The following is a 23,518-nucleotide window of genomic DNA, read 5'->3' on the forward strand; positions in this document are numbered from 1 at the left end:
GCCTGCCGTGCGGGAGTGTATATGTTATGTCACGCTAGGGATGCGTCCATTAGTTGGTGCGTCTCGGAAACGTTGCTAATAATTAAATGGATTTCACCGGACGAAGAGAGAATCTGTGAAGCTCTTTCTGGCGTATATGAAGAACAACGACGGGCAACAACATCTCTGTCCGTTTCTGGCTCTGAACGGTGACACCACCGTTTCTTATCTTGGAACGTAAGCTAGCTACCTTAGCAAGTGCAGTCCTAACAAAATGACCAAAAGCCATCACTTAACATGATACGTTTTGGTACAGCTACGTTGATGCTAATGTGCGGTGGCACAGAAGTTATTCAGACCTTAAGTTATCCACATAAATGACCGAATTTGCAGCTTTTAAGTGTATTTCAGCTGTCGTTACGCGAGATATTTGTGAGACCGAACTTTTACCTATACATTTAAAGTTAGCTGCACTGCGAGCAGCTGCTACGGCGAGCCTGGGAGCTGGTTAGTACTAGCCAGCTCCATCGGCAAGCTTGACAACTTTAGCCACTCGCTAGCAACACTAGTTTTCTCATTCTTTTGTAGACCAGCGTAAACATTAAACACCGGGTTAGCTGGTACGGGTTAGTCGGGGTTGCCATGGCGATTGCGGGACGGAACTAGGTCACAAGTGTTGTGCTAGTGAAGTTTAGCAAATATGATGTGTACGCTGATACTAGGGTTTGTGTTTATAGCCAACACCAGCTGCTGCAATACTCGTCGCTGGACTTCTTGTTGGTAATATTATAAATTCTCCTGCGGAGTACAGGAATGAAGCTCGCGCTAGAAGCCGCCGCGCGCTGCGGGGAGTATGTCATAGCTTAGCTTTCCCCGGGAATCCGAGCGGGCCACATACAATAACCAAACGGTAGCTAGCGCTCAGAGACAGGGTACCGAAACAGACGGCACGTTTATGTGATCAGCGCAGAGGTACTGATGCTTTCGAGCTTTAAAATAAAGCCGCTAATTAAACTCTGTTGGTAAGAACTGATGCATATTTAGCTTTACCGTTAACTGTGACTGTCCATCATGTGAAGCGTTGATGAAGTTTTATTCAGAGCCTGTTTAATCAACCGTACGTTGTTATTAATAGCTAAATACGATTAGCCAAGTGACCTTAGTCATAAAGTTAAATTATGAACAAGGTCAAGTTCGTTTTAATGAGATGCGTAATGCCCTGTCTGTCATTGAAGAAATTGATTTAATTCAGTCCGTGGTTCAGTGTGGTGTCTTTCTGTTGTGGATTCCAGCAAGCTTTTAAGAAGCGTTTGCTTAACCACACGGGGTGTCATTTTGATATAGTTGTGTGTTACTTTATTTGCTTACTTATTTTGAGTGCTTTTTCTGTGCTGACCAGTATGACAATTTTTGTGAATTTCAGCAAGCTGTAGGAGGGTAGCATGGCAACTGGAGGTACACCTTTTGATGACAGTGCAGAAGAGCTGCACAACTGGACTGTAAGCAATTGCAGTCTTGAAGATAGGCTGAACAACATGGTAAGGGCTGGCCCAATGCTGAATGTCAGAATGGTAGAAGCCCCATAATTTCATTGTACATGTACAATGACAATAAAGGACTTTTCTCTTTTTGAAGTACAGCTCATTATCTTTTTTTTCTACCAAGTGATATAAACGCTATGGTAACTCCCATTTATAGCCGTCTATCCTACTTTCTTTTGTATGCTATTTACACTGTGTATTTTAGTTTTGTTTTGATAGTATTATGTAATTAATTGTCAATCAATTTCCCTACGGGATTAATAAAGCTTCTCTCATTCTGATTCTGATCAGTTTCATGTCCATTTTGGAACTATGTTAAACTGCACTCTCCTTTAAAATAAATACATTTCATTGATTTTACCTTGAATAATAATTAACCTCAAATGTTGTTTTTTGTGTGTGCTTTCCTAAGAATTGGGGTGTACAGCAGAAGAAAGCCAACCGATCATCAGAGAAAAACAAGAAAAAGCTGTCAGCTGCGGTGGTGGAAAGCCGCCTCACTAATGATATTTCGCCAGAGTCCACCCCTGGGGCAGGTCGCAGGAGAGCACGCACTCCTCATTCCTTCCCCCATATGAAGTACACGACCCAAATGTCTGTACCGGACCAGGCTGAACTAGACAAACTCCGGCAGAGGATCAATTTTACAGACCTGGATGAGGTAAAATGCTTTGCTTTTTGTTAATGGGTATTACTGTGATAGATTACTAAAAAGTGGCTTGCATGACTTACTGTTAGTGATATGACACCTATGTCCCGTCTCAGGTGGTGGTGTTGTATAAAAATGTTGACTGGCTTCATTTGTTGCTTTTGATTTCTGTTCAAAGAGCTGTTGTGCAGTAACACAATACAGAATTTATAATCTGACAGTGTTTCCTGTGACTGGATGAATATGGCTGCTGTCTTTTAGGAAAAACAATTACAGGAATGCACATGCATGCCACAGGAATCGAGTAAGGCTTACAAGTCATACTGGCTCATGAGAGCAGGTTGCAGACATATCATTGGTATAAATTTCAACTGGGAAATGACACAAAAAAATGTTATAGCTTGGCTACCAGAGTCAGGGACAGTTTATTTTTCAGCTTCGGGTGTCCCAGCCTTCGCATTTCTTTGTTTCACTTAAAAAATTTGGTTGCTTTTGTTGCCGGTTGGGAACAAAAATATTCAGTAGTCAGATTCATTAAAACATCAGGTTTATTAACTAATTTATATGGTAATGATCTCAGAAGTCCCAGTATCTGTCAGGCTACACTTATCATACCGTCAAACTAAAAAGTTAGTGATTAAATCTGCTGTGGCACTTCAGCAGTCGCTGCGGGAAGTGATAGCAGAATATTTTTCATAGTTTGATACAGAGTTGTTTGACTGACCTTGTTCTGTTACACCAGTGTGGGTGGCAGAATGACAGAGCGGCACACAAGCGTGGGAGATGAATTTGGGGATTGTAAATGGAGAAAGCAAAAGAGAAGATTGTTAATATATAACTATTTGTTTGGCTCTTCATTAGTGGAGAAAGCTAGAAGTTGAGGAGAGTGTTTAAAAAAAAAAAAAAAAAAAAGGCAGTTAGATAAATATATAAATAAAATTACATACCTTTACAATATTCATTTATCCTTTGTCAGATGTTTGCTTTAAAGAAACAAAATTCTGAACATTTACTTCACTTGCAGTTTGTGAAATAAAAAAATAAAAAATACCCAAAACTTTGAGTGGTGATTTGTCTGATTTGTGATGACTTTTCTTACTCAGAGGAGCATCGGCAGTGACTCCCAGGGGCGCGTCACAGCTGCCAACAACCAGCGCCAGTTAGCTGTCGAGAACAAGAAGCCCTATAACTTCCTACCTCTGCATGTAAACACTAACAAAAGCAAGGAGCTGCTCCCCCCCTCCTCCTCTGCCCCGGCTACTCCAGTGATCACCAAGGAAACTAAGAAGCAGAGCCAAGGACTCAGAGACACATTAACTCCTGTCGTTCCTACGAAGGAACCTCCGAGGCTCGGTCATGGCAGCACAGACAGATTGCCCTCGTCGCACAGGGAACATGGCAGAGGAGAGCCGAGAATAGACAGCAGCCAGGTAATGTTTTGTTGTTACTAATTTGATCTGTTGTTTGATGTCCGCTTGATGTCTTGGAGTTTTGATGATTGAGTGGAGAGCAGTTTGCAGACATATCAATCCATTAAGTAGATAGGAATTTTAATGATTGAAAACTCTGACCAGCCTATGGTGCTATGAGGAAAATAAGACTTTTTAAAGCAGTTAGAGGAGATCTATTTGGGAACTTGAATCTTTAACAGTGTGTTAAACATGTTTGCACATCATTGAAACCTTGTATTGATCAAAACAGGACAAAAATGACATGTGAAGTATTGAAACTGCTAACTTGCTTGTTATTTTTAAATGCAACACTATGTTTGAAGTGGATGCAACCAATATCATTTGAATAATTCATAAGTTGGAAAAACTTCAGCAAAAAAAACTTTGGAACATCTAAAAATAAGTTAATATCAGTTTGCAGTGGCTGAGTGGATGCTTAGTTGCTATGAATGCCTACTTTAAAAGTTTAAGAATGTTACTCAATGTAAAATTGCAAAAAAGGGGTTATATTGTTATCTGTGGTATATAATATTAACATTCAGATGCTGCAAAGAAATGTTTGCAAGCAAGGAACAAGGCCTAAAACCAGCTACACGTGGTGAATAGCAATTATAGTTAGTTTATGGGGCAGGTACAAGACCTCCAGCAAAGACAGAGTGTGGACTGTTGAAGTGTTGCAGGTAAATGGCACTTACCAAAAACACACACATTTATGTTTATAGTTAATTTGACTGAGATGCAATGAAAATTTTTGATCTTTTCTTGATATTTATATTTTATGCAAGTGAAATAACCTATCCATACATATATGTGTCGTCGTCCGTGTGTTACTGCACTCAACTCTGAGAAACGAGAACTAGGATGAAAGTGAGGGAGAGCCAGTGCAGCTGAAACGAGGCTGTATTTAGGGCACTTTATAAATATGCCACCCTCTGTGCCCAGTGTTTCCGCCCAACCCCCTTTCTTGCCCTTGTTTAGCCCAGTCTGAGCCTTCCTTACAGATGCTTGCTCACCTATCCTACAGTCTTTCTCAGTCTACTCTTTATTTTCAATCTGAAACCCACACCCTTACACCACCCTCCTCTTTTTCTTTGGTCTCAGGTGGTGAGCAAATTGGTACAGATCCGCGAGTATATCAGTAAGGCCAGCTCCATGCGGGATGACCTGGTGGAAAAAAATGACGTGCCGGCCAACGTGGAGCGTCTTTCTCATCTCATCGACCACCTCAAGGAGCAGGAGAAGTCCTATTTACGGTTCCTGCAGAAAATGCTGGTAAATTTGATATTTGTTTCTCCAGCTCCACCCGAATATCTTTTAGAATCTGCTTCATGCTTTTAACATCATTTGGAAATTATTATTTTTATTTATTTATTTATTTATTTTCTTTTACAAATTTGGCTTCTTCATAACTACAGTAGTTTGTTGTCTTTGGGCTATTCCACACGCTATTTAATAAATAGTTTAATCATATTTTAAGCTATAATATGCTATAAAAACTGTAACTACCATTTTTTATTGTTCTGTGATTTTTTTTATTATTATTAATTTTTTGTGTAGTTTTATTTAATATTTTCTCTGAGAAATTAAAATTTCTAGAAAGATACATTTTAGTCTTAAGCCTTGTAGTCTACCAATTAATTATCATCACCATCTATTGCAGTTGAGAGGGAGTATATAGGCATGCCAGTTCTTGATTTTATCCTTTTTTACAATCACTGATTGTTCTCTCTGCTGCTTTTATAGGCACAGGAGAATGAGGAAGATGATGTGGGGACGCTGGACTCTGCAGTTGGCTCAGGTTCAGTGGCAGAGAGCACTTCTCTTAACACAGAAGTTCGATCTTCAGATGCTTCAAATGCAACAGTATGTACAGCTGTTATATACATATGTGCAGTACGTACACACTCTGTTTTGTCTTTGAGTTCTGTGATGAGAAAATGGAAACTAAACATTTTGTCCCTCCTCTGGCTTTTATCTTGTCTTATTTATTTCTTCTAACCTTCTTGTTCAGTAGCAGTACAGTATTGTTAACATGGCTTTTGGTAAAATAATGCTGACTGTCTGTGGGTTTGCATTGTTAGGGAGGAAGGCCAGAAGCCATGCGTGCTGACCAGAAAGAAGAATTGGAGAATCTGCGTAAGCAGCACGAGTTGCTGAAGAAGATGCTGGAGCAGCAGGAGCAGCTCAGGGCCCTGCAGGGCCGACAGGAAGCTCTAATGGCCATGCAGTACAGTGCAGAGCAGGCACTCGCTGTGATTGAAGACACTGGTGAGATATACAGTAAAAAGTGACAGGCATAATCACTGTGTACAGACTATTAGTGTGTAGGGTTAGAATGATCATTCACATCACATCGTTGTGTAAATTGGTCTTAGAGGAAAAATTTAAAACGATTTGTCTCACAAACGGTCGGTTATGCATTCCTGACATCTTAGATGGAATATTCTCAGGAAATATTTATTCAGCAGAGCTAATGTATTTACAAACATTAATCAGTATTCTCTGGTAAAGGTGTTAAGAGTTGAAATTTATATTCAGTGACTGACACAAATAAATCTGTTTTTTTTTTTTTTTTCTTTTTTTTTTTTCTCTTAATTTCTTTGTTGTTATTAGTTGTCACAGAAACCACAGGCAGCGTTTCTGGTCTGAGCATCACCTCAGAACTCAATGATGAGTTAAACGATTTGATCCAGCGGTTCCACAACCAGCTTCATGACTCTCAGGTATGGTAGAAACTGTAAATTTACTCTCTCATGTCCATAAATCATATAATTTTATCCCCTCTGTTTGAGCCATCAGTCTACAGACTTTAGATTTACATTAGATTCATATCAGTTCCATCAGAGCCAGTCATGTCAGACTATTTGTTTAGTACGGTCTGGGAGTAAATCTGTAATGCTGGTGTGAATGGTGTTAGTCTGCCACTCATTTGACAACCCATGTCAAATCTTGAAAAATCCTCCCTGTAGACTAAAGCGGTGCCAGATAACCGGCGTCAGGCAGAGAGTCTTTCCCTCTCCAGAGAGGTGTGCTGGTCTAGGACTCCGCAGCCTGTTGGCCCCCCTCAACACAGGCCGCTCCTCCACTCTGCCTCTGGCCCACACACTGGTCTAGACACTGGAGCAACAGCTGCCAGCGCCAAACTCACCAAACTCCAGGAACTTCAAGACAAAAAGCAGACCATGGACAAGATCCTGCAGGAGCTGCATTCACTCAGAGACCAGACACTCAATAATAACTCACGTATGAGTATTTTTAAGGCATTCTTTTCAACCATTACATGGCTTTTATTCTTCTAAAGTTGTTGATGAATTGCGTGTGGATTCACTTAGGTCGCGGCTTGTCAGCACAGTACAGTCTGAGTATGGGGGGATCTTCAGAGTTTCCATCCACTCTGACCTCTGGGGCCTCAGCCTCAACTTCCTTTCATCCTTCAATTACACAACAGCAGGACAGCTCCAACTCAGCAGATAAGCTCAGGTGCGTACGCAAACAAAGACACAGCTTGAATAGGCAGGTCAAATATCAACAGCAGGTTGCTGTACAGGGAGTGGGGATATAGTATAACATTGACGTCACAAAACCTTCCACACGGCCTCCTGTTGACAAGTTTCATCCTTTTCTAAAGTGCTCTTGAAAAAGACACTAGACCTCCTCGTTTATGGCAGTCTTTATTTTCTTTTTTCTATACTTTAGCCTTTGAAAAGGAAGAGAAATGTGAAAATATTTTCCTGGCCTGTCACTTAATTTTTAATGATTAAACCTAGCATATACTCACATTTCATTCACTTCCTGCAGGAAGCTGAAGGAGGTCCACAAGCGCTTGAATGAACTGCGAGAGTTGGTCCAGTACTACGAGCAGACTTCTGATATGATGGTAGACGCAGTAAATGAAAACGTGAAAGATGACGATGATGAGGAGGAGGACGAGGAAGATGAGACGGAGGATGGCTCGATGTTTGAGGCCATGTTTGACTCGGAGCAGGAGAACCGCCAGCCTGTAACTAACATCAGGTGGGTAACTTAATGAATAAAATGTTTTTTGAATTTCTTAATCTTTGTTAACAAGTTCAGTATCTTTTGTTAAAATGGTTATTATTGTCACTGGTTCCAAGTTGCAATATGATAGCATTAGTAATTAGGTGATTGTGTGTAAGTAATTCTACACCGCAACGGTCACTGCACCTTATCTGTTTAGGAACCCACAGCGCGGTGGGAACTGGGCAGACCTGAACAGCCTGACCAACGGGCGCAGCCCCAGGAGTGGCGCCACAAACAACCGGGACGGCAGGCTCAACACTGAATGTGAGATCAACAACCGGTCAGCAGCAAACCTTCGAAGCCTCAACATCCCCTCAGCTATAGGTACACACTGCACAGACTGACACACACTTGATGGTGTTAGTGTTATTTTATAAATAAGAATATGTGAGTTGAATAACAGAGTTAGTCATAATAGGCTTATATAAGCTTATACTGCACTTAATTTTTTAATTTTAGTTTCAGTCCAAGACGGTGTAGTTGGAGTACGGCACCTGAATTACATAACAGATTGAGCTAGCCACTAGGGAAAATATGACATGGGAAGGACTTGCGGGGCTATCTACCATTTGGGGTTTAAACTTTCAAAATAAAAGCAACAAGGTTGACTGCTGCTAAACTGCTGTAGAAAAAATTGTAAAAATTGCTCACCAACCATTCTCTCAGACTGTAGTACAGTCTGAGAGTAAGTTTGTAATGCTGGTGTGAAAGTCTGCCGCTTGTTTGACAACCCATGTCAAATCTTGTCAAATCCTTCCTGTAGACTAAAGCGGTGCCAGATAACCGGCGTCAGGCTGCAGAAAAATTTGTAAAAATTAGGCACCAAGCATTCGTGAGAGTCTTAAACCCTCTCAGGCTCAAATTAAACTTTTTGTTGCTAATGCACAACCAAGTCCTGCAGTGGTACTTCTGAGTAAAAAAAAAAAACAACTCATAAAATATGTATGTGGGGTAATCAGGTTGTTAGTTTTTAACTGTTGCAAATCAGCAACGCCTGTCTCGAGAGGGTTAAAATACCTGGTGGCATGTCCAAATAAAATCCTATGTATGACAAACTCATTATATGTGTTGTCTTCTGCTGTGTTTTGACCATTGTATAAAATAATGTTAACCTTCATTTTTTATTTCTTTGACTTGAACAGCCACTTAAAGTCAAAGTCAGACCAATGTTTTGTCTTGTTTTTCTGTGATCTGTAAGTGATACTCCTGTAACTTTGCTTTGATTTAGACTGCCAGTACAACAGAGACATCCCCTATAATTTGTTGAAGGATGAAGATGGTCTTGATAATGAGCGAGGGGCGCAGGCTGTGGCTCCAGACAGCGAGGCATCGGAGTCTAGTCGGAGGAGCAGCCTTGGGAATGAAGCTGGTTTTGGTCAGAAGGTCCATCGACAGACTGCGAAGCAAAAACTGTGGCAGCTGCAGGAGCTGGTGGCCATGGTTCAAGTGAGAAAGATGAGAGAACAATGCTCAAAGTTCTGTGGTCATGAGTTGGGTGTAGCTTAACAAAGTAAAAAGATTTTTTTAAAATCCAAACTACCTGTAAACAGCAAAGACACTCCAGATTAAACTGTCATTAAATAAACCCAGCAACAACCACTGTAAACCATCATGAGGCTCTGATTCTGTAAATGTGTGTAAAATTAATCATTTTATCCCACTACTGAGGAATCTGTTGCTTACATGCACTTTATTGGTACTTATGGGACTTATGTTTAGGTTCACTATTGAAATACGAAGCGACTTAACAGATTACAGAGTGTTCCAAGCTTTAAATGCTAACCCTACCAGCTGTAGCTGAACCACTGATACTGTGCCAAAGCTTTTAGGTGGAATTCAGTAAGAGTACTTAGACATGAGTAGACATGTAGAAATGTTTTGGATTTTTGGAGACAAATTCAACAACCATTACTTTTACTTGTGTTTTAAATAAACATAAGACATTAGTTTGTTGGAATATGAGAAAACAAAAATGAAAAAACAAACACACCTGCAACTGCAAGAAAAATAGGAAAAGACTCTTAAAGACGCTTAAAGCAGTCAGTTGAACTGTTCCCTTAGATCATAAACGACTGACTATTTTAGTGAAGAAGCACTGACCCAATCTGTGTGTATCCAGAGTGATGACACAGATGGAACAACAGCTAATGAGGATGAAGCTTTACGCCAGCAGCCAAATAACACCAGGGCTTCTGTGCCGGGGACATTAGGAGCAGGATCAAAACAGAGTCCCAGAGAAATTACCCTCTCCAGCAAAGCCAGGTACAGAACTGTAAAAATATTCTTTTTGAAAACCCTTTATTTGACTTTGAAGTTGCATCACATCAGTCCCACCCTATTCTTCTGACAGAGAAAAGCTGTATGAGGAGAAGCTACGTCAGCAGAAGCAGGAGCTGAAGATGCTTCATGAAGAGCGTCAGAAGCTCATTGAAATCCAAGGCAAGATCCAGGACTTGCAGTGGGCTTGCCCTGACCTTCAGGTACTTGACTCATATTAATACACATACATGCAGCTATATGTAGGACTGGTGGCAAAGGGAACAGTCTCAGTGTATAAAAACTGACATGTTAATGCTTTAAGAATGTAGTAAGTAATGCTTTTTATTTCTGATTCTTAGTACTTGAAATTGAATTTTGTGGATTCAGTTCATGTCCACCTGTGTTGTTGTTTACACACAAGTGACTGGAGGCAGCTCAGTTATGGCAAAGCCAACCAATGGCACAAACAAACTTGAAATTTCTAAAAATAACTCACTAAGAAAAATGTACATAACATAAGGTTAGTAGATAAAGTTTGTAACATTAAAACATTGATCTCTTGTTTATACTCCAGAAGTCTTTTTTTTTTTTTTTGCTTTGTTATATGACAAATTGAATTTTAATCCAGTGTAACTGTAACCACAGATTTTATTCCAACACAGTTGGCCATGTCATGTTGCCATTGTGCTTAGAAGTCAGGTGTTACGAGCTGTTTTCAGATGTAAACAGTATTTCTGCTGGTTTTCCTTCCAGTCATCTGTGTCCAGCACGGTGAGTCAGCAGGGTTTGCTGAGGAAGGTTCCACTTGCAGTTTCCACTCCTGCAACCGCCCCGGCTCCTCCATCGTCTGGAGCCAAAACAAACTCAGCCGTACTCAAAGCCACAGCCCCAGAAGCAGCTACTTCTTCAGTCACTGACAATGAGGTGACAGACTCCACCATAGACGACAAAACACCTGCTAGCTAACTATTTAAACCAACTCTTGTGATATATCAAACACACTTTACACTTTGAGAATAATCCACATCCACTGATCGTTTCTGTTCTTGCTTTGAAATGGCAGCTTTGGTCAGAAATGCGTCGCCATCAAATTTTGCGCGAAGAACTGAGACAGCGAAGAAAGCACTTAGAGTCATTGATGGCTGAACACCAGAGGCGTAGTGGTCTTGGAGACTCTGCCTGCCAGATTGAAGATCAAGAGGGCATCGCTACACCCTCACAGCCTGTCAGCAGGGATGAAAGGTAGGAGAGATTCTGTTCTAGGGGTCTGTCTCATGAGGAGATAATTTTTTTGAAGATGAATAGCGGCGAAAGTGTGTAACGCATGCTCTCTTTTTCGGATGCAGAGCATTTCCTCTGCTAGGTTGTCATTTGTCATTGTTTCACAAACGTTTTGAACCATTGTTCATGATTTGTTATTAGAACAATGGCCACCTGGGGTTCCTCTCCATGCCACCTGGATGATGACGATGATGACGACGACGATGATGATGAGGAGGAGGAATATCGCTCTGAGATGGGCGCAGAGGAAGAAGAAGAGCAGGAAGAATGTACAGATAGCACCTCTGATGATGACATTCATCTCTACTCACCAAGCAGGAACCTGTGCTCCTACAGTAACAGGAAGAATCAAGGAAGGTCAGACAAAGTGGCAAAGGAAGGATTTATGTCACTGTGTAGTGATCAATAATTTACATGCTTTTTTTTTTGTGTCTGCAGCAATCTGAAGCCTCCGGCAGCCTTTTCCAGTGACAGTGGTGGGCTTCTTCATAACAAGACTAAGGCCAAGCAGCAGTCAAGAAGTTTGAACCAGTCTGGAAGCCAGCAGGGGGGCACACGGCGACAAGAAAACCTGCGCTGGGCCTCGGAGCTCTCCTTCACAGAGGGCTCGTATCACTGGCAGGAACAGGTCAGCCAGCTACAGAGACAGTTGGACTACAGCACCAGCATGTGTCAGACACTCCTGCAGGACCAGCAGGTTAGTGCACTCGGCACATACATGCACAGATGCTGAAATGCTCTTTGGTTGAAGTTTGTGTCCAGTGTTTGGATTAAAACCGCTGTCAACAAGTGAAAAGCATTCTTTTTGTGTCTCACCTGTTTCCACAGACACTATCATACATGCTACAAACTCTGCTGACAGGTCAGTACAGCATGTTGCCCAACAACCTGTCATCACCACAGGTTCAGCTCATCATGCACCAGTTACACCAGTGCTACACCCAGCTGGCCTGGCAACAGAACAATATCCAGAGGTGATAACAGCAACTTCAATATGTATTTTTCACTTTATGTCTATGAAGTACAGAAACTACATGATGTCACTTTTCTTTCAGACTAAAGCAGGTCCTCAATGACCTTCTTCATCAGCAGCAGCCTATGCCTTCCTCTTCATCAGCAGGTTGGCAAACCCAGAAGCAGGGATCATCCCAGGAATCCAGCTCCGGCCCTCCAGCCTCTCCTGGTTTCTTCCTCCCCTTCTCCTCTACCCTGCATCCTTCAGCCAACAACATGACATCCCCATTTCCTCCCAGTATGATATGAAAATTTATCAGCTTTTGAGTTTAATTCTCTAAATAATTTTTGAATTTTTGTGTAATAGAAACGACAGAGAGGGCAAATATTTTTGAGTCTGAAAAGAGAGGAAGTTTGCAAGCAAGCAAGGAAGCAATTTATTTATATAGCACTTTCAGAACAACTCCCAGCTGAACACAAAGTGCTGTACACTTGACATGCCAGAAATGATACACTTAACAAGTAAAAAATAAATAAATAAAAATAAGATGATAATTAAAATGACATTTAAAATAATAAAATTAGCACAAATAGCAAAAAAATAAAATAGTATAAAATGATAATTAGAATTACATTTAAAACAATAAAATCAGGGTCATACTGTGTCATATGCCAAGGAGGAAAAATGTGTTTCAAGACTTGTTTTTAAAGTGGACAGTGAAGGGGCCAAGTTTGCATAAGGATTTTCACTTTTTAACCAGAATTATTGATTATGATGTACTATAAAAGCCAAATTTTACACTTGGCCAGAAATCCTATTTTCCACTCTAAAATTAAAAGTATAACCTCCAGTGACTGCTCTGGCATAAACACTATTGAAAAAATGTTATTATTGGTGTGAATTACACATTTTCAATCGGTGCATTTGATTTAGAAATGGTTAATATATTCAAAGGGGACCTTCAGTAGGTGTGAAATGTAAAAAAATCTCACTGTCTGACTTAATTGCCTAATTGCCATCTTAATCTAAGTTGTTTTTTTTTTCTTTCTGTCTGAAGGCTTTAATTTATATCCCCTGTTCCCTGGTTCCATGAGTGACTTTCCTCAAGGTGCAGTAGGTCAGGCTACTCCTGAACATCAGAAGCAGAAGTCAGATCCCAACACTTCAATCAAAACAGAATACTTGAGTTTCCCTCCACCGCTGCAGCGTTCTCCTCTTAACACTTCTACAGAGAGAGGGTATGTCAATCAATGTTGCCTGAAAACTCATTTGTGTTTCTTTATGGAACATTATTATCAATACCTTCTTTTTTTCCCTGCCTTAGGGCGGCAGGTTGGCTTAACACCTCCTACTCAAACAATATCACTCGCCATCAACTGTCTAACGCTGAGGCCCGAGAGTCTCCCTCCTCCTCTCCCATTTTTGCCAACCACCAATCAAGACATCGTGACTTTGACAAGGGGTCGCAGGAAAGCTTAAGCAGCATGCCCGAGCCGGTCGATCCCACCACCATAACAAAGACTTTTAAAACCGGGCGCAAGGCCTCCGCACAAGCCAACCTGGCCTCCCGAAGCAAGACTCCCAAAAGCCGCCGCAGGAGGAGCAAAGGGCAGGGCAAGAACAGTGAAGGTATTAAAAGTGGAATGCTGCACCCTGCTGAGAGGCCAATTGAATATTTTATGCAGGAAGCTCCTTTTAAAAGCTGTTGAATTCAGTTCCATTGTATTGTGAGTTTATCTTCAGGGGCATTTTTCTGCATTTCCTTACCTAAGTGTCAAATTATTGATATGAGAAACATTATCAGTATGTGTCTTTTCATTTGTTGGTGGCTCCCTCAGGTCATGAGAGCGACAGTGTTGGCAGCACTGCAGACTCTGTCCAGGAGAGGGCAGACACGTGCCACCAGAAGGAGCACAATCAGAGTCTTTTAGACAAACTTACTCAAGAAAAGCTGGACAGCAAGGCTAAGCTTGGGAGCAAACGGAACGACCTCTCCTCTGGTATGGCTGAAGCTGCTTGTAGTAAAATCAATGCACCCTCCTTTTCCTCTGTTATTTCTGTGTGTGTGTGTGTGTGTTTTCTTTTATTTATGATCCACATTATTTTATTGTAGAATGTTTATTCTTTCTCTTTCATAATAACACCCTGTCTTTTTATTTTAATATATATGTAATTGACTTGGCACATTCTTCATGACCACAGATTTCATTTTAATTTTGGGTTAATTTCCTTTTTTTTTTTTTTTTTTTTTTTTTTTTTGTCAATTTTAATTTATCTTACTCACAGCCTATGCTTGGAGAACACCCTTCCTCTCTAACAGAATTGCATGCACTGAAGCACCAGGTAAAGTCACCATGCAGATCTTAGCATTACTTAACTATCCCATGCATGGGCTTTTTTGTTTTCTTCTCCTTTTTGGCTTAACTAAACATGTGTGCAGGATAAATCTTTAGCTGTGAAAATAGTCAGTAGTTTTTTGTATGGTATTTTCTGTTGTTTGTGGCAGTTTGCAAATATCTGTCTGTAATGGTGTCACATCTTTAAATTTCAGATGCAAGCAGTGACTTCTCACTGTTTGAAACGCTGAGGGAGACCATTTACTCTGAAGTAGCTACTTTGATATCCCAGAATGAGTCCCGGCCACACTTTCTCATTGAGCTCTTCCACGAACTGCAGCTGCTCAACACGGACTACTTGCGCCAGAGGGCACTGTATTCCCTACAGGTAGGCTCAAACTTTTCACAACATGTTCAACTGCTGTTTAAATCCAATGTCCTGGGTTCACATAATAAGATTTTTGGGTGATTTTTATTTTTATTTTTTTATTTTTTTTCCCCATCTGGCTGGAAAGAGGATTCGGTGTGAGAATGTGGCACTGAACATCTGTAAATACAGTCTGTCAAGTATTAAAGATAACTTTGATCACTGACTTGATTTTTACAATCGTCTGAAAATATCTGGGAACACCTCTTTGAAAGAGGTTTGAAAGTATCTCTGCTTTTTGTTGAGACTAGAGCTACAGCTGACGATGGCTACAGATCATCCATCCATCCATCCGCTTCCGCTTATCCTTTTCAGGGTCGCGGGGGGCACTGGAGCCTATCCCAGCTGTCATAGGGCGAGAGGCAGGGTACACCCTGGACAGGTCGCCAGTCTGTCGCAGGGCTAACACACAGGGACAGACAACCATTCGCACTCACATTCACTCGCACATTCACACCTAGTGACAATTTGGATTATCCAATTAACCTATCCCCACAACCTGCATGTCTTTGGACGGTGGGAGGAAGCCGGAGTACCCGGAGGGAACCCACGCAGACACGGGGAGAACATGCAAACTCCACACAGAAAGACCCCGGCCTGATGTTGGAATTGAACTCAGGACCTTGCTGTGCGGCAACAGTGCTAACCACCGTGCCACCGTGCTGCCTGGCTACAGATCATTTAAAAAACAAAAAACAAAAAAACTAATTTTGAAAAAACATGGCTACAGATCATATTTTTCAAAATTAGTTTTTTTTATTTTTTTTTTATTTTTTAAATTTTAATCATGTGATTTTGGCTTCTGATGATTATGAAACTGAAATAATGGAAATAAAACTTTTTTTTCACTGTAATAATTCATGTATAGTGAGTCTAGGCTGTCAGTCTGTGGTTGACCTTAGCTGTCAGCATGTGTCCAAGTCTATTTACTCTAGAGGAGGCTGTAAAACTTGTTGTGAAAGGAGTCTGATATGAGTTGATGAGCCAGTGAAGCTCACTTCTGTCAGATAAGTGATACTGAGGCGATTTGTTGAGGAGATCCTGAACTTTTCTGTAAGTAAGCATTGCTGTTTTGATGCAGTAAGCCTGTGTTAGCTGCTGGTAGCCAGGGTTAGTGAAATTTTCTTTGAAGAGGAACTAACATTGTTTGACTTTGTGGCCAGTCTCTAGCCACATGCATAAAAGGAAGTTAAGTTCAAGAGTTGCATGAAGTTGGTTAAATGTATCCTGTCAATTGAGCAAGATTACAGTATTAACTCAAATAAAGGTGAGGGGTGAATATTTTTTATTTTTACTGGAATTTGGGCTGTCTTCCTCTCTTTTTCCTGACTGCTGTCTAGTTCAGCGCTGTAGCTCTTTGCCATGGCAGGTACAGTGACATATGCACACAAAACAGTAGCAATGGTGGACAAGATAAAGAAATCATGCCGGGTGGGATGTTAACTTAGGGTTGTGTGTGTGTGTGTGTGTGTGTGTTTGTTAGTGCTTCAGTTTTTGTTTTTGCTGATGGGCTTCCTTTTTCATGGACTCTCTCTAGCTTGTGTCTTTGGATGCACTGTAATGTTTATATGTCTGTGACATGACATGGGCAGATAGAGACACTGAAACACTTGATCTAACAGTTATGATACCCTCTCTGTGTGTTTCTTACAGGACATAGTAAGCAGGCATCTAGCCGAGAGGAGTGCAACCGAAGACCAGATGCCCCGTCTTGGTCCTGCAGTTTGGGCTGCCGGCTCTCAGTCTGAGCTCACACCCAGCGAGAGCCTGACTACCAGTGATGCAGTAAGAGAAACATTATTGCTTCCCAGCATGGCATTCTCACACTTTTTTTTTCTTCCTCCTTTCTCTTGCTTCCATGTCGCTTTGGTCCTTCTGAAGCCTTTCATCCCTCATTGTCATCCTTCCCCTTCGCTTTCTTTCTTACATTTCATTATACCTTTCTTTAATTTCTCTCTCGGCCTCATCTCCTTTCATCCCACCTCGTCTTGTCTCCTTTCATCATTCCATGTCCCTCTTTATTTTCTGACTTTAATTTTCCCTCCCCGATCTTCATTGTCTTTGAGTTTAACTTGACGGCACGCGTCAGAAGTATTTTTTCAAAAAAGGAAAAAGAGAAAGGAAAAAAATGACCCTGTTCTGCCTGTGCGTCTGTTGCCAGATCAGACATGTGGTCTTTGTTCTTCTCCTGGGTCCCCAGAGTTGTACTAATTGGGAGCCAAGGCTTTTGTCTGTCTAAATAATGGCTTCGTTCAGGAGTGATGGATGAAATGTCTAATTTTCCATGCTAAAAAAATGGCGACCACAGCGTATGTGCCTCAAATCTGAATTATTTTTTCAGGAGGTGGTGGAGAAAAATCTGAGGATCACGCAAGACACAATGAAGAAGAGGGATGATGCAGAATCTGTGGACAACGACAGCACCATGTCAACCTCCTCCAACCTGGAACCTTTTGCTAATGATGACCTGGGTATATATAAATGTATTTGGGGAAAATTTCTTTTTTTAAAGTTCCACTTGGAGGTATTCATCTGAAACGTTTTTCCTTCTGCCTTGACCTACAAATCTGGTACCTCCTCTTGCTTTTTTTCCCCCGCTGGGCTTGTTAGTGCTGGTTTTGGTAAACCAATCAGTTTACACGTCAGGATCAATAAGTAAACAACAGGACTTTTTGGCAATGTAAAACTTTGACTTGTTGGCCTGCTATCATAACTTGAGAGCAAGGCTGCCATACATTGTTTGATCCCATGGTGTAAACCTGTTTACAGATACAAAACAATCTATTATTCAGTTCTTTTTCTCTTGCTTCACTGATTGTAAAATGTTTGGTGTGTCCCCCCCCTTTTTTTCCTCCTTTCCCTCTCCTTTCTGTGCGGCTCTGACAGGCAACACGGTGATTCATTTAGATAAAGCTCTGGCAAGGATTAGGGAATATGAGCGCATGAAGCTTAAAGCTGAGTTTAACCCCTGCAGCGCCAGCACTGCAGGTGCAGGCACTTCTGACGTCTCAAATGCTGAACGTCCTTCTGCTAACCCTGCTGAGCACCTCGAAGGTACCTAATCACAAGACCCTGCATGTGTACAACGAAGGCCTGTGGCTGGCTGATTGTGGTCTTTCTTATGGCTGTTTATTATAAATAGATGGCGTTTTGAATTAATATATATATTTCTCTGTGATCAGGAGCTGCAGGAGGCGAAGTGCACTGCCCTCAGATCGACACCCAGCAGTTGGATCGTCAGATCAAAGCCATCATGACAGAAGTCATTCCCTTCCTTAAGGTAGGATAAACCACAGACAGTGAATAGAGTTTGCTAATATTCAAGTGACGTGAATTTTCTGTGCTTAACAGAAGCAAAACACATTGTGGTTTATTAGTAATTGCTTATTAAACTTTCAACTAAATGTGTATTGAACAAATTAGCCTTTAAGTGGCACCTATTAACCTTTTCAATATTTTCTGTCCTATATACTTTTGAAATGTCAGATGATTATGTTAAACTCTTCCCAGTTTTCAAAAATGTACATGGTTGCAAGAAAGAAGCTCTAAACCCTCAGTTTCAGATTTTCTTGTTTTTCCAGTCTTTAATAAGGTGTGTCTTTCAGGTGTATAGCATTGAGCACAGAGGCTGAACTGAGGGTTTGCACCAAATATAAGAGAAACAGGGATTAATTTCAAATGACTCATGCGAAGTCCAAGAATAAAATGTGGAGTTGGAAATGAGAATGATAGCTGTCCACACACTGCTCTAATGTGCGTTCGGTTGTCAGTAAAGTTCGCGCTTCTGAGCAGTTACTGAAGACTAAAATGACTCGTCACTGTCCGTCTTTCTTCTCACAGGAGAACATGGACGAGGTGTGCTCCGTCCAGCTCTTGACTTCTGTCCGGCGCATGGTCCTCACTCTCACCCAGCAAAACGACGAGAGCAAAGAGTTTGTCCGTTTTTTCCACAGACAGCTGGGAGGCATACTGCAGGTAGGACCGATGCCAGCCTTGCTCTAAATTTGCCTCAACAAGCGCAGTTGTTGCCTGTCTGACGGTTCACTCTTTGTTTTTCTTCCAGGACTCTCTCAGTAAATTTGTCGGCCGTACTCTGAAGGATTGCGGGGAGGACCTGCTCGTGGAGATTTCAGAGATCCTCTTCAATGAACTGGCCTTCTTCAGGCTCATGCAGGATTTGGACAACAGCAGCGGCACCGCTTTGGCAGCCAAACACAAACATAAGAACAGGGCTGAGCAGCATAGTAAAGCCAAACACAGTCAGAAGGTTACATCTTTTGTTTTCTTTCTCCAAGCATTTGTAATGCAATGTTAGCTTGAATGATCCTAATTTTAATGCTGTGTTTATTTATTCCTCCGTATTAGAATAATACAGCCGGTGGCGGCAATAAATCTCTTTCTCCAGCATACACAGATGAAGACAAGGTAGGTAATCTTCACACCGATGACTGTTTTATTGGGTGAAACTGTCAGTAATTAATCTTTGTAACGACAATGTCTCTCACTGTCTTCCAGGACCAAGATGAGGCTGAGCAGGGAGGTGCCTCTGCTTCCCAGGAGCTTTACCTGCAGACGCAGATGAAGAACAGTAGGAGCAGTGAGGCTTCGGAGGCTGAAGAGGATAATGAGGATGAAGAAGGTGGACGGGAAGTGCCTCTGTCAATCAGTGAGTGAAAAGTGGAGTAAGAAAAGGCGGTTCTTGTGAATAACTTTAGGTCCTCAGGCTAAAAATGTTCAGTGAACAGAATTCAGCCCTTTGCTTTAATTTGCAAACAGCAAATTATGTTACTTGTCAGGCAGGTTGTTTCTGAGGTGATAAGAGTCTAAATATTTAAAAATGCAAACAAAAAAAACATTCAAATTATGATCCTGTGATTTGAAATCGTTGATAACCACTCTGATAGGAACTTTACATTAAAGGTTTCTTTCAGCCTCACTTTCTTGCTCTTTACTCGGTTTTGTAGTATTTATGACACAAAATTGGCAACTTTTTCTCGTGATGTCTGATCACGCCTCAGTTTTGACTTAATAACTGCAGCCCTCGAACTGTGACGGCCTGAGTTATCCCCGCATGACCCAACGATGCTCCGAAAATCTTCTTGTCGTGTTAAGAAAGTTCCGCTTTCTTCTCCTTCTTTTCTTCCACCCCACAGGTGGAGTTTGAGGTCAGGTAACTGACCACGAGAGTCAGCACTTCTTGGTCTTCTTTGATCTTCAAGTAGTAGTTTACCTTTTAGGTGTATGTGTACTCATTATCATGCAGTGTGGTACAAACCAGAGGGGGAGCACATCTCTGGAAAATTGAGTGTCTCTGCTCGCTGGCTGAAGTGGAGTCGTTTCAGTGCAGCTGTCTAATTCTGATGCCGTGTTTTCTGCAATTACAAAGCTGCTCAATAAACACCATTATTCTAAAAAACTTTAATCGCAGCCACGTCTCTAACAGGTAAACAGAGGCTGCATGTTAAATGAGCTGCTGTTTAGTAGATCTGAAAGGCTGCTTCAGTAAAAGGTATACAAGTTGAAAGATATCTGACCCTGAGTACAGAATAATAAAAGGTATCTGCAGTGTGATTGGTGCCCTTGAAATGGTGCAAATATTTCAATTACTCTTTATCTGTAATCATAATTTATTGCGTTTAAATGTTTTTGAATCTTCAAATGTTCTTACAGTTTTAAACCCAAAGGTCATTATCTTTTTTCTTTTTAAAGGTTTTTTTAAGCACATACTTTTGGGATTTTACGCCTTTATTCAAGAACAAACAGTAAAAACGACCTGGAAAATGGCCAACCAGCTGGGAATCAAAACAGAGAATCGCTGCTCACTTAAACCTGCACCCCGACCACTTTGCCGTTTCATTTTCACTTTTTTTTTTGCTTTTCAGGTCTCTCCAAAGCAGAGACGCAGGCGCTGACTAACTATGGCAGTGGGGAGGATGAGAACGAAGAGGAGGAAATCGAGGAGTTTGAAGCAGGACCTGTAGACGTCCAAACATCCTTACAGGCTTCTGCAGACGGACAGGCGGAGCAGGAGAGCACAGCCACGGTCAGCCATGGAGATGTGTGCAACAGCTGTAGCTTACATTATTAAGCAGCTTCTTCTTAGTCTGACTGTGTAATTGTGTTGTACTCCAGGGTACAGCAGCCAGCGAAGCCGAAGAGATAAGAACTGAACAGAGGAGCTCGGAGAATGACGACGGTGAGGCCTTTTCTACGTATTCAGCAGCGGAATTCGATCCCGGCCAGTGCGCGATAGTAAACTTGTCAGGAATATTTTGGGGCTCTCTTTGCACACTCACAAACTTTGTCTTGCAGAAATCGTGAGGTCAGTTGAGACTGTGGATTCTGGAGTGGAGGAGCATGAGAGGGTGGAGTGCCAGAGCCCCGAGGAGGAGAGCAAAGCTGGGGCTTCTGCTGTTGCCTCAGAGAGGGAGTCCACCATGTACCAAGGTCAGGATGTCACCAAGGAGGCAACGACCACAAGCAGCCCAGACACAGACTCGCCCGTCATGATCAGCGTGGATGCAAGTCCAAATATGACCTATATGTGACTTTTTTCCCCTTCCTGTTGTAGAAATAATGTCAAACCTTAATTTGCTGCTTTTTTTTTTTTTTTCTGGGTCTATGCTCAGGAGGTGGGATCTGGTAACGCGAGCCAAAAGTCTGATGAGGACGACTTTGTTAAGGTGGACGACTTACCGCTACAGCTCACAGTCATGTGTGAGGTGCGTAAAGACTAACAGTAAAAAAACAAAACAAAAACGCTCAGTTAAAATGCAAACTGCAAGCATTTTAAAAGCCGAGGCATGACCCCCACCCCCGTGGCAAAAGGTGTCTGATTGTACAATGTGTCTGTGTGCTGTAAACATCAGGAGGAGCTGCAGAAGAGGATCGTGGAGGAGCAGCAGAATAACAACCTGTCGGTAGAGATCCTCAACGGGAACACTGAATTGCTGACTGGGCTGGTGGGAAACGCGCAGGCACTGAAGGAACCAGGTATGGATTACAGTCTCTGTCAGTCAAGATCGCAGTTTTGTTTGTGCGGATGTCACACATTTCGCCAAAAGCAAAGCCGCCGTCTCTCGGCAGACATCCACAGACCCGAGCAGCTTTTAAGTCGATACATAAACAAACTGTGAAGCTTTTTTTTGTGACAGCAAATTGTACCCTTTTTTTTTTGCTCTTTTATTTTTCAGAAACCGCTGCTGCCCAGGATGCTTAAAGAATTATACAGATGTTTTGTTTGTTTGTTTTTTAGCAACACTATACTTTAAAACCCTAAAACCTGTTCTGGTTGTAGGATTGTTAACTCTTAATCTGATAGTTTAAAGTTGCAAATCATTTGCGACTCTCTAACAAACACATGTGCAACAGATAATACTAAGACTTGTACTCCTATACAACAACACTTTTGGGTTAATTTTATCCCTGAATATTTAATGTGATTTATGGATAATCTGGAGCGGAGAATTTTCTTCTATGCTCTGGATCACAACAGTTAATCCTCTGCTTGAATCGCTATAGTGCTGATGCTCCTGTTCAGATCCGCCTTAGATTTTTTTTTTTCTCCCATGGTTCTGGGATCAGTTCGATATCAGTTGTGATGTTTTGGTTTTTTTTGTTTGTTTTGGTTTTTTTAATGTTTTATTTGTCTTGCTCTGGCCTTACTGTTACTGTACATCTCACCTTTTCTGAAGTTGGTTCCTATTTACAAAGAGATGACAGCTGACTTCAGCTAAATGTTTCTTTAGCTTGAACACACCTTTAAGCTCCAACTCAGCTTCTGTCCCTTCACACTCCTCTTTATATACTGTTTCAGTTAATGGTTAGTCTTTCCATGTATTTAAAATGTTGGCTACAGTAATGAGTTTTAATTAATAAAATGCTGGAACTTTCAAACATGGTTTTGTCATGTGGTTACTACATATATCATAACGATAAATCTCCATTACTGCTCATTGATTGTTTGCTCTTCTTCTTGATACCACTAAATTTGAATGAACTGTCACCTACATAGTTTACTGAACAAATATAATTATATCTAAAAATATGTATGTATATATCGCTTTATAAAGTGGTCGGTGAATGTAGGTAAATATAAGGTATGCCACTTCAACTGGTTAGTAACATAAATATCTACTTAGCCGACTAAAAAACATGAAGTGGATTTATTGGAGGAAAAAAAAAATGGATCAAAGGCACAGTTCACCCAGTCATACAGAAATATTGTTTCTCTGGCCTGTTTTAGTTTATACGTGCAGATTGTTTGAGCATGAATTGTCCAGTTCAGGATGTCTGCCTTCTCTGAAATACTGAGCTGTATTATTCTGCAGGAGGTGGTCTGCATCTATGGATGGAAGGCTTGTGCTCATGAAAGTGTGACAGGATGTAATAATATAATGAGCTGAGCTGTTGCCCATCTAGTCTTTTATTTTTCCTGGTTGGTGGATTTAGACAAGACAAAACAGTCCTGCCTGAAATGGCTTTTTTTTTAATTTTTAAATTTGGTTTGTTGCATTAAGAACTAAGGGCCCTCTAATTCAGTTATAGTCAGAAGCAACGTTTATAGCCAGTATCTCCAAGAGTGGGAAGTTAACATCAA

At 41.3% G+C, this 23,518-nt stretch overlaps 1 protein-coding gene across 7 annotated transcripts; it reads left to right on the plus strand.

The window, feature by feature from the left end:
• On the plus strand, nt 1-22,815 carry pcm1 (pericentriolar material 1). Of its 7 annotated transcripts, none has more exons than XM_082536579.1 (40): nt 1-216; nt 1,403-1,517; nt 1,933-2,181; nt 3,273-3,599; nt 4,722-4,892; nt 5,364-5,483; nt 5,702-5,888; nt 6,234-6,343; nt 6,590-6,863; nt 6,953-7,100; nt 7,419-7,634; nt 7,819-7,985; nt 8,890-9,107; nt 9,781-9,923; nt 10,012-10,141; nt 10,674-10,844; nt 10,984-11,162; nt 11,343-11,558; nt 11,640-11,898; nt 12,030-12,175; nt 12,257-12,453; nt 13,214-13,394; nt 13,481-13,785; nt 13,995-14,156; nt 14,443-14,499; nt 14,708-14,880; nt 16,573-16,704; nt 17,261-17,390; nt 17,806-17,973; nt 18,102-18,199; nt 18,760-18,894; nt 18,983-19,186; nt 19,285-19,344; nt 19,435-19,585; nt 20,802-20,962; nt 21,052-21,115; nt 21,232-21,440; nt 21,549-21,641; nt 21,789-21,912; nt 22,113-22,815. In XM_082536579.1, exons 2-40 carry the CDS (start codon nt 1,422-1,424, stop codon nt 22,136-22,138), a joined length of 6,357 nt encoding a protein of 2,118 aa, XP_082392705.1. In that variant the 5' UTR covers nt 1-216; nt 1,403-1,421; the 3' UTR covers nt 22,139-22,815. The 7 variants fall into 7 exon arrangements, with proteins under 7 accessions (XP_082392705.1, XP_082392706.1, XP_082392711.1 ...); XM_082536580.1 differs by having other exon boundaries at nt 1-188; XM_082536581.1 differs by lacking the exon at nt 1-216 and adding an exon at nt 237-759.
• Nucleotides 22,816-23,518: the final 703 nt, after the last annotated feature.

The sequence above is a fragment of the Aulonocara stuartgranti genome, assembly GCF_965226115.1.
Source record: "Aulonocara stuartgranti genome assembly, chromosome: 6".
Lineage (NCBI taxonomy): Eukaryota > Metazoa > Chordata > Actinopteri > Cichliformes > Cichlidae > Aulonocara > Aulonocara stuartgranti.

What these genes read in the sequence shown, in the direction of transcription:
- pcm1 (XM_082536579.1), top strand. Translation starts at nt 1,422, where the DNA reads ATGGCAACTGGAGGTACACCTTTTGATGACAGTGCAGAAGAGCTGCAC. An exon ending in TGCATGCACTGAAGCACCAG is followed by an intron (nt 14,500 to 14,707) that starts GTAAAGTCACCA and finishes TTTAAATTTCAG; the next exon opens with ATGCAAGCAGTGACTTCTCA. An exon ending in CCGTCATGATCAGCGTGGAT is followed by an intron (nt 21,441 to 21,548) that starts GCAAGTCCAAAT and finishes GTCTATGCTCAG; the next exon opens with GAGGTGGGATCTGGTAACGC.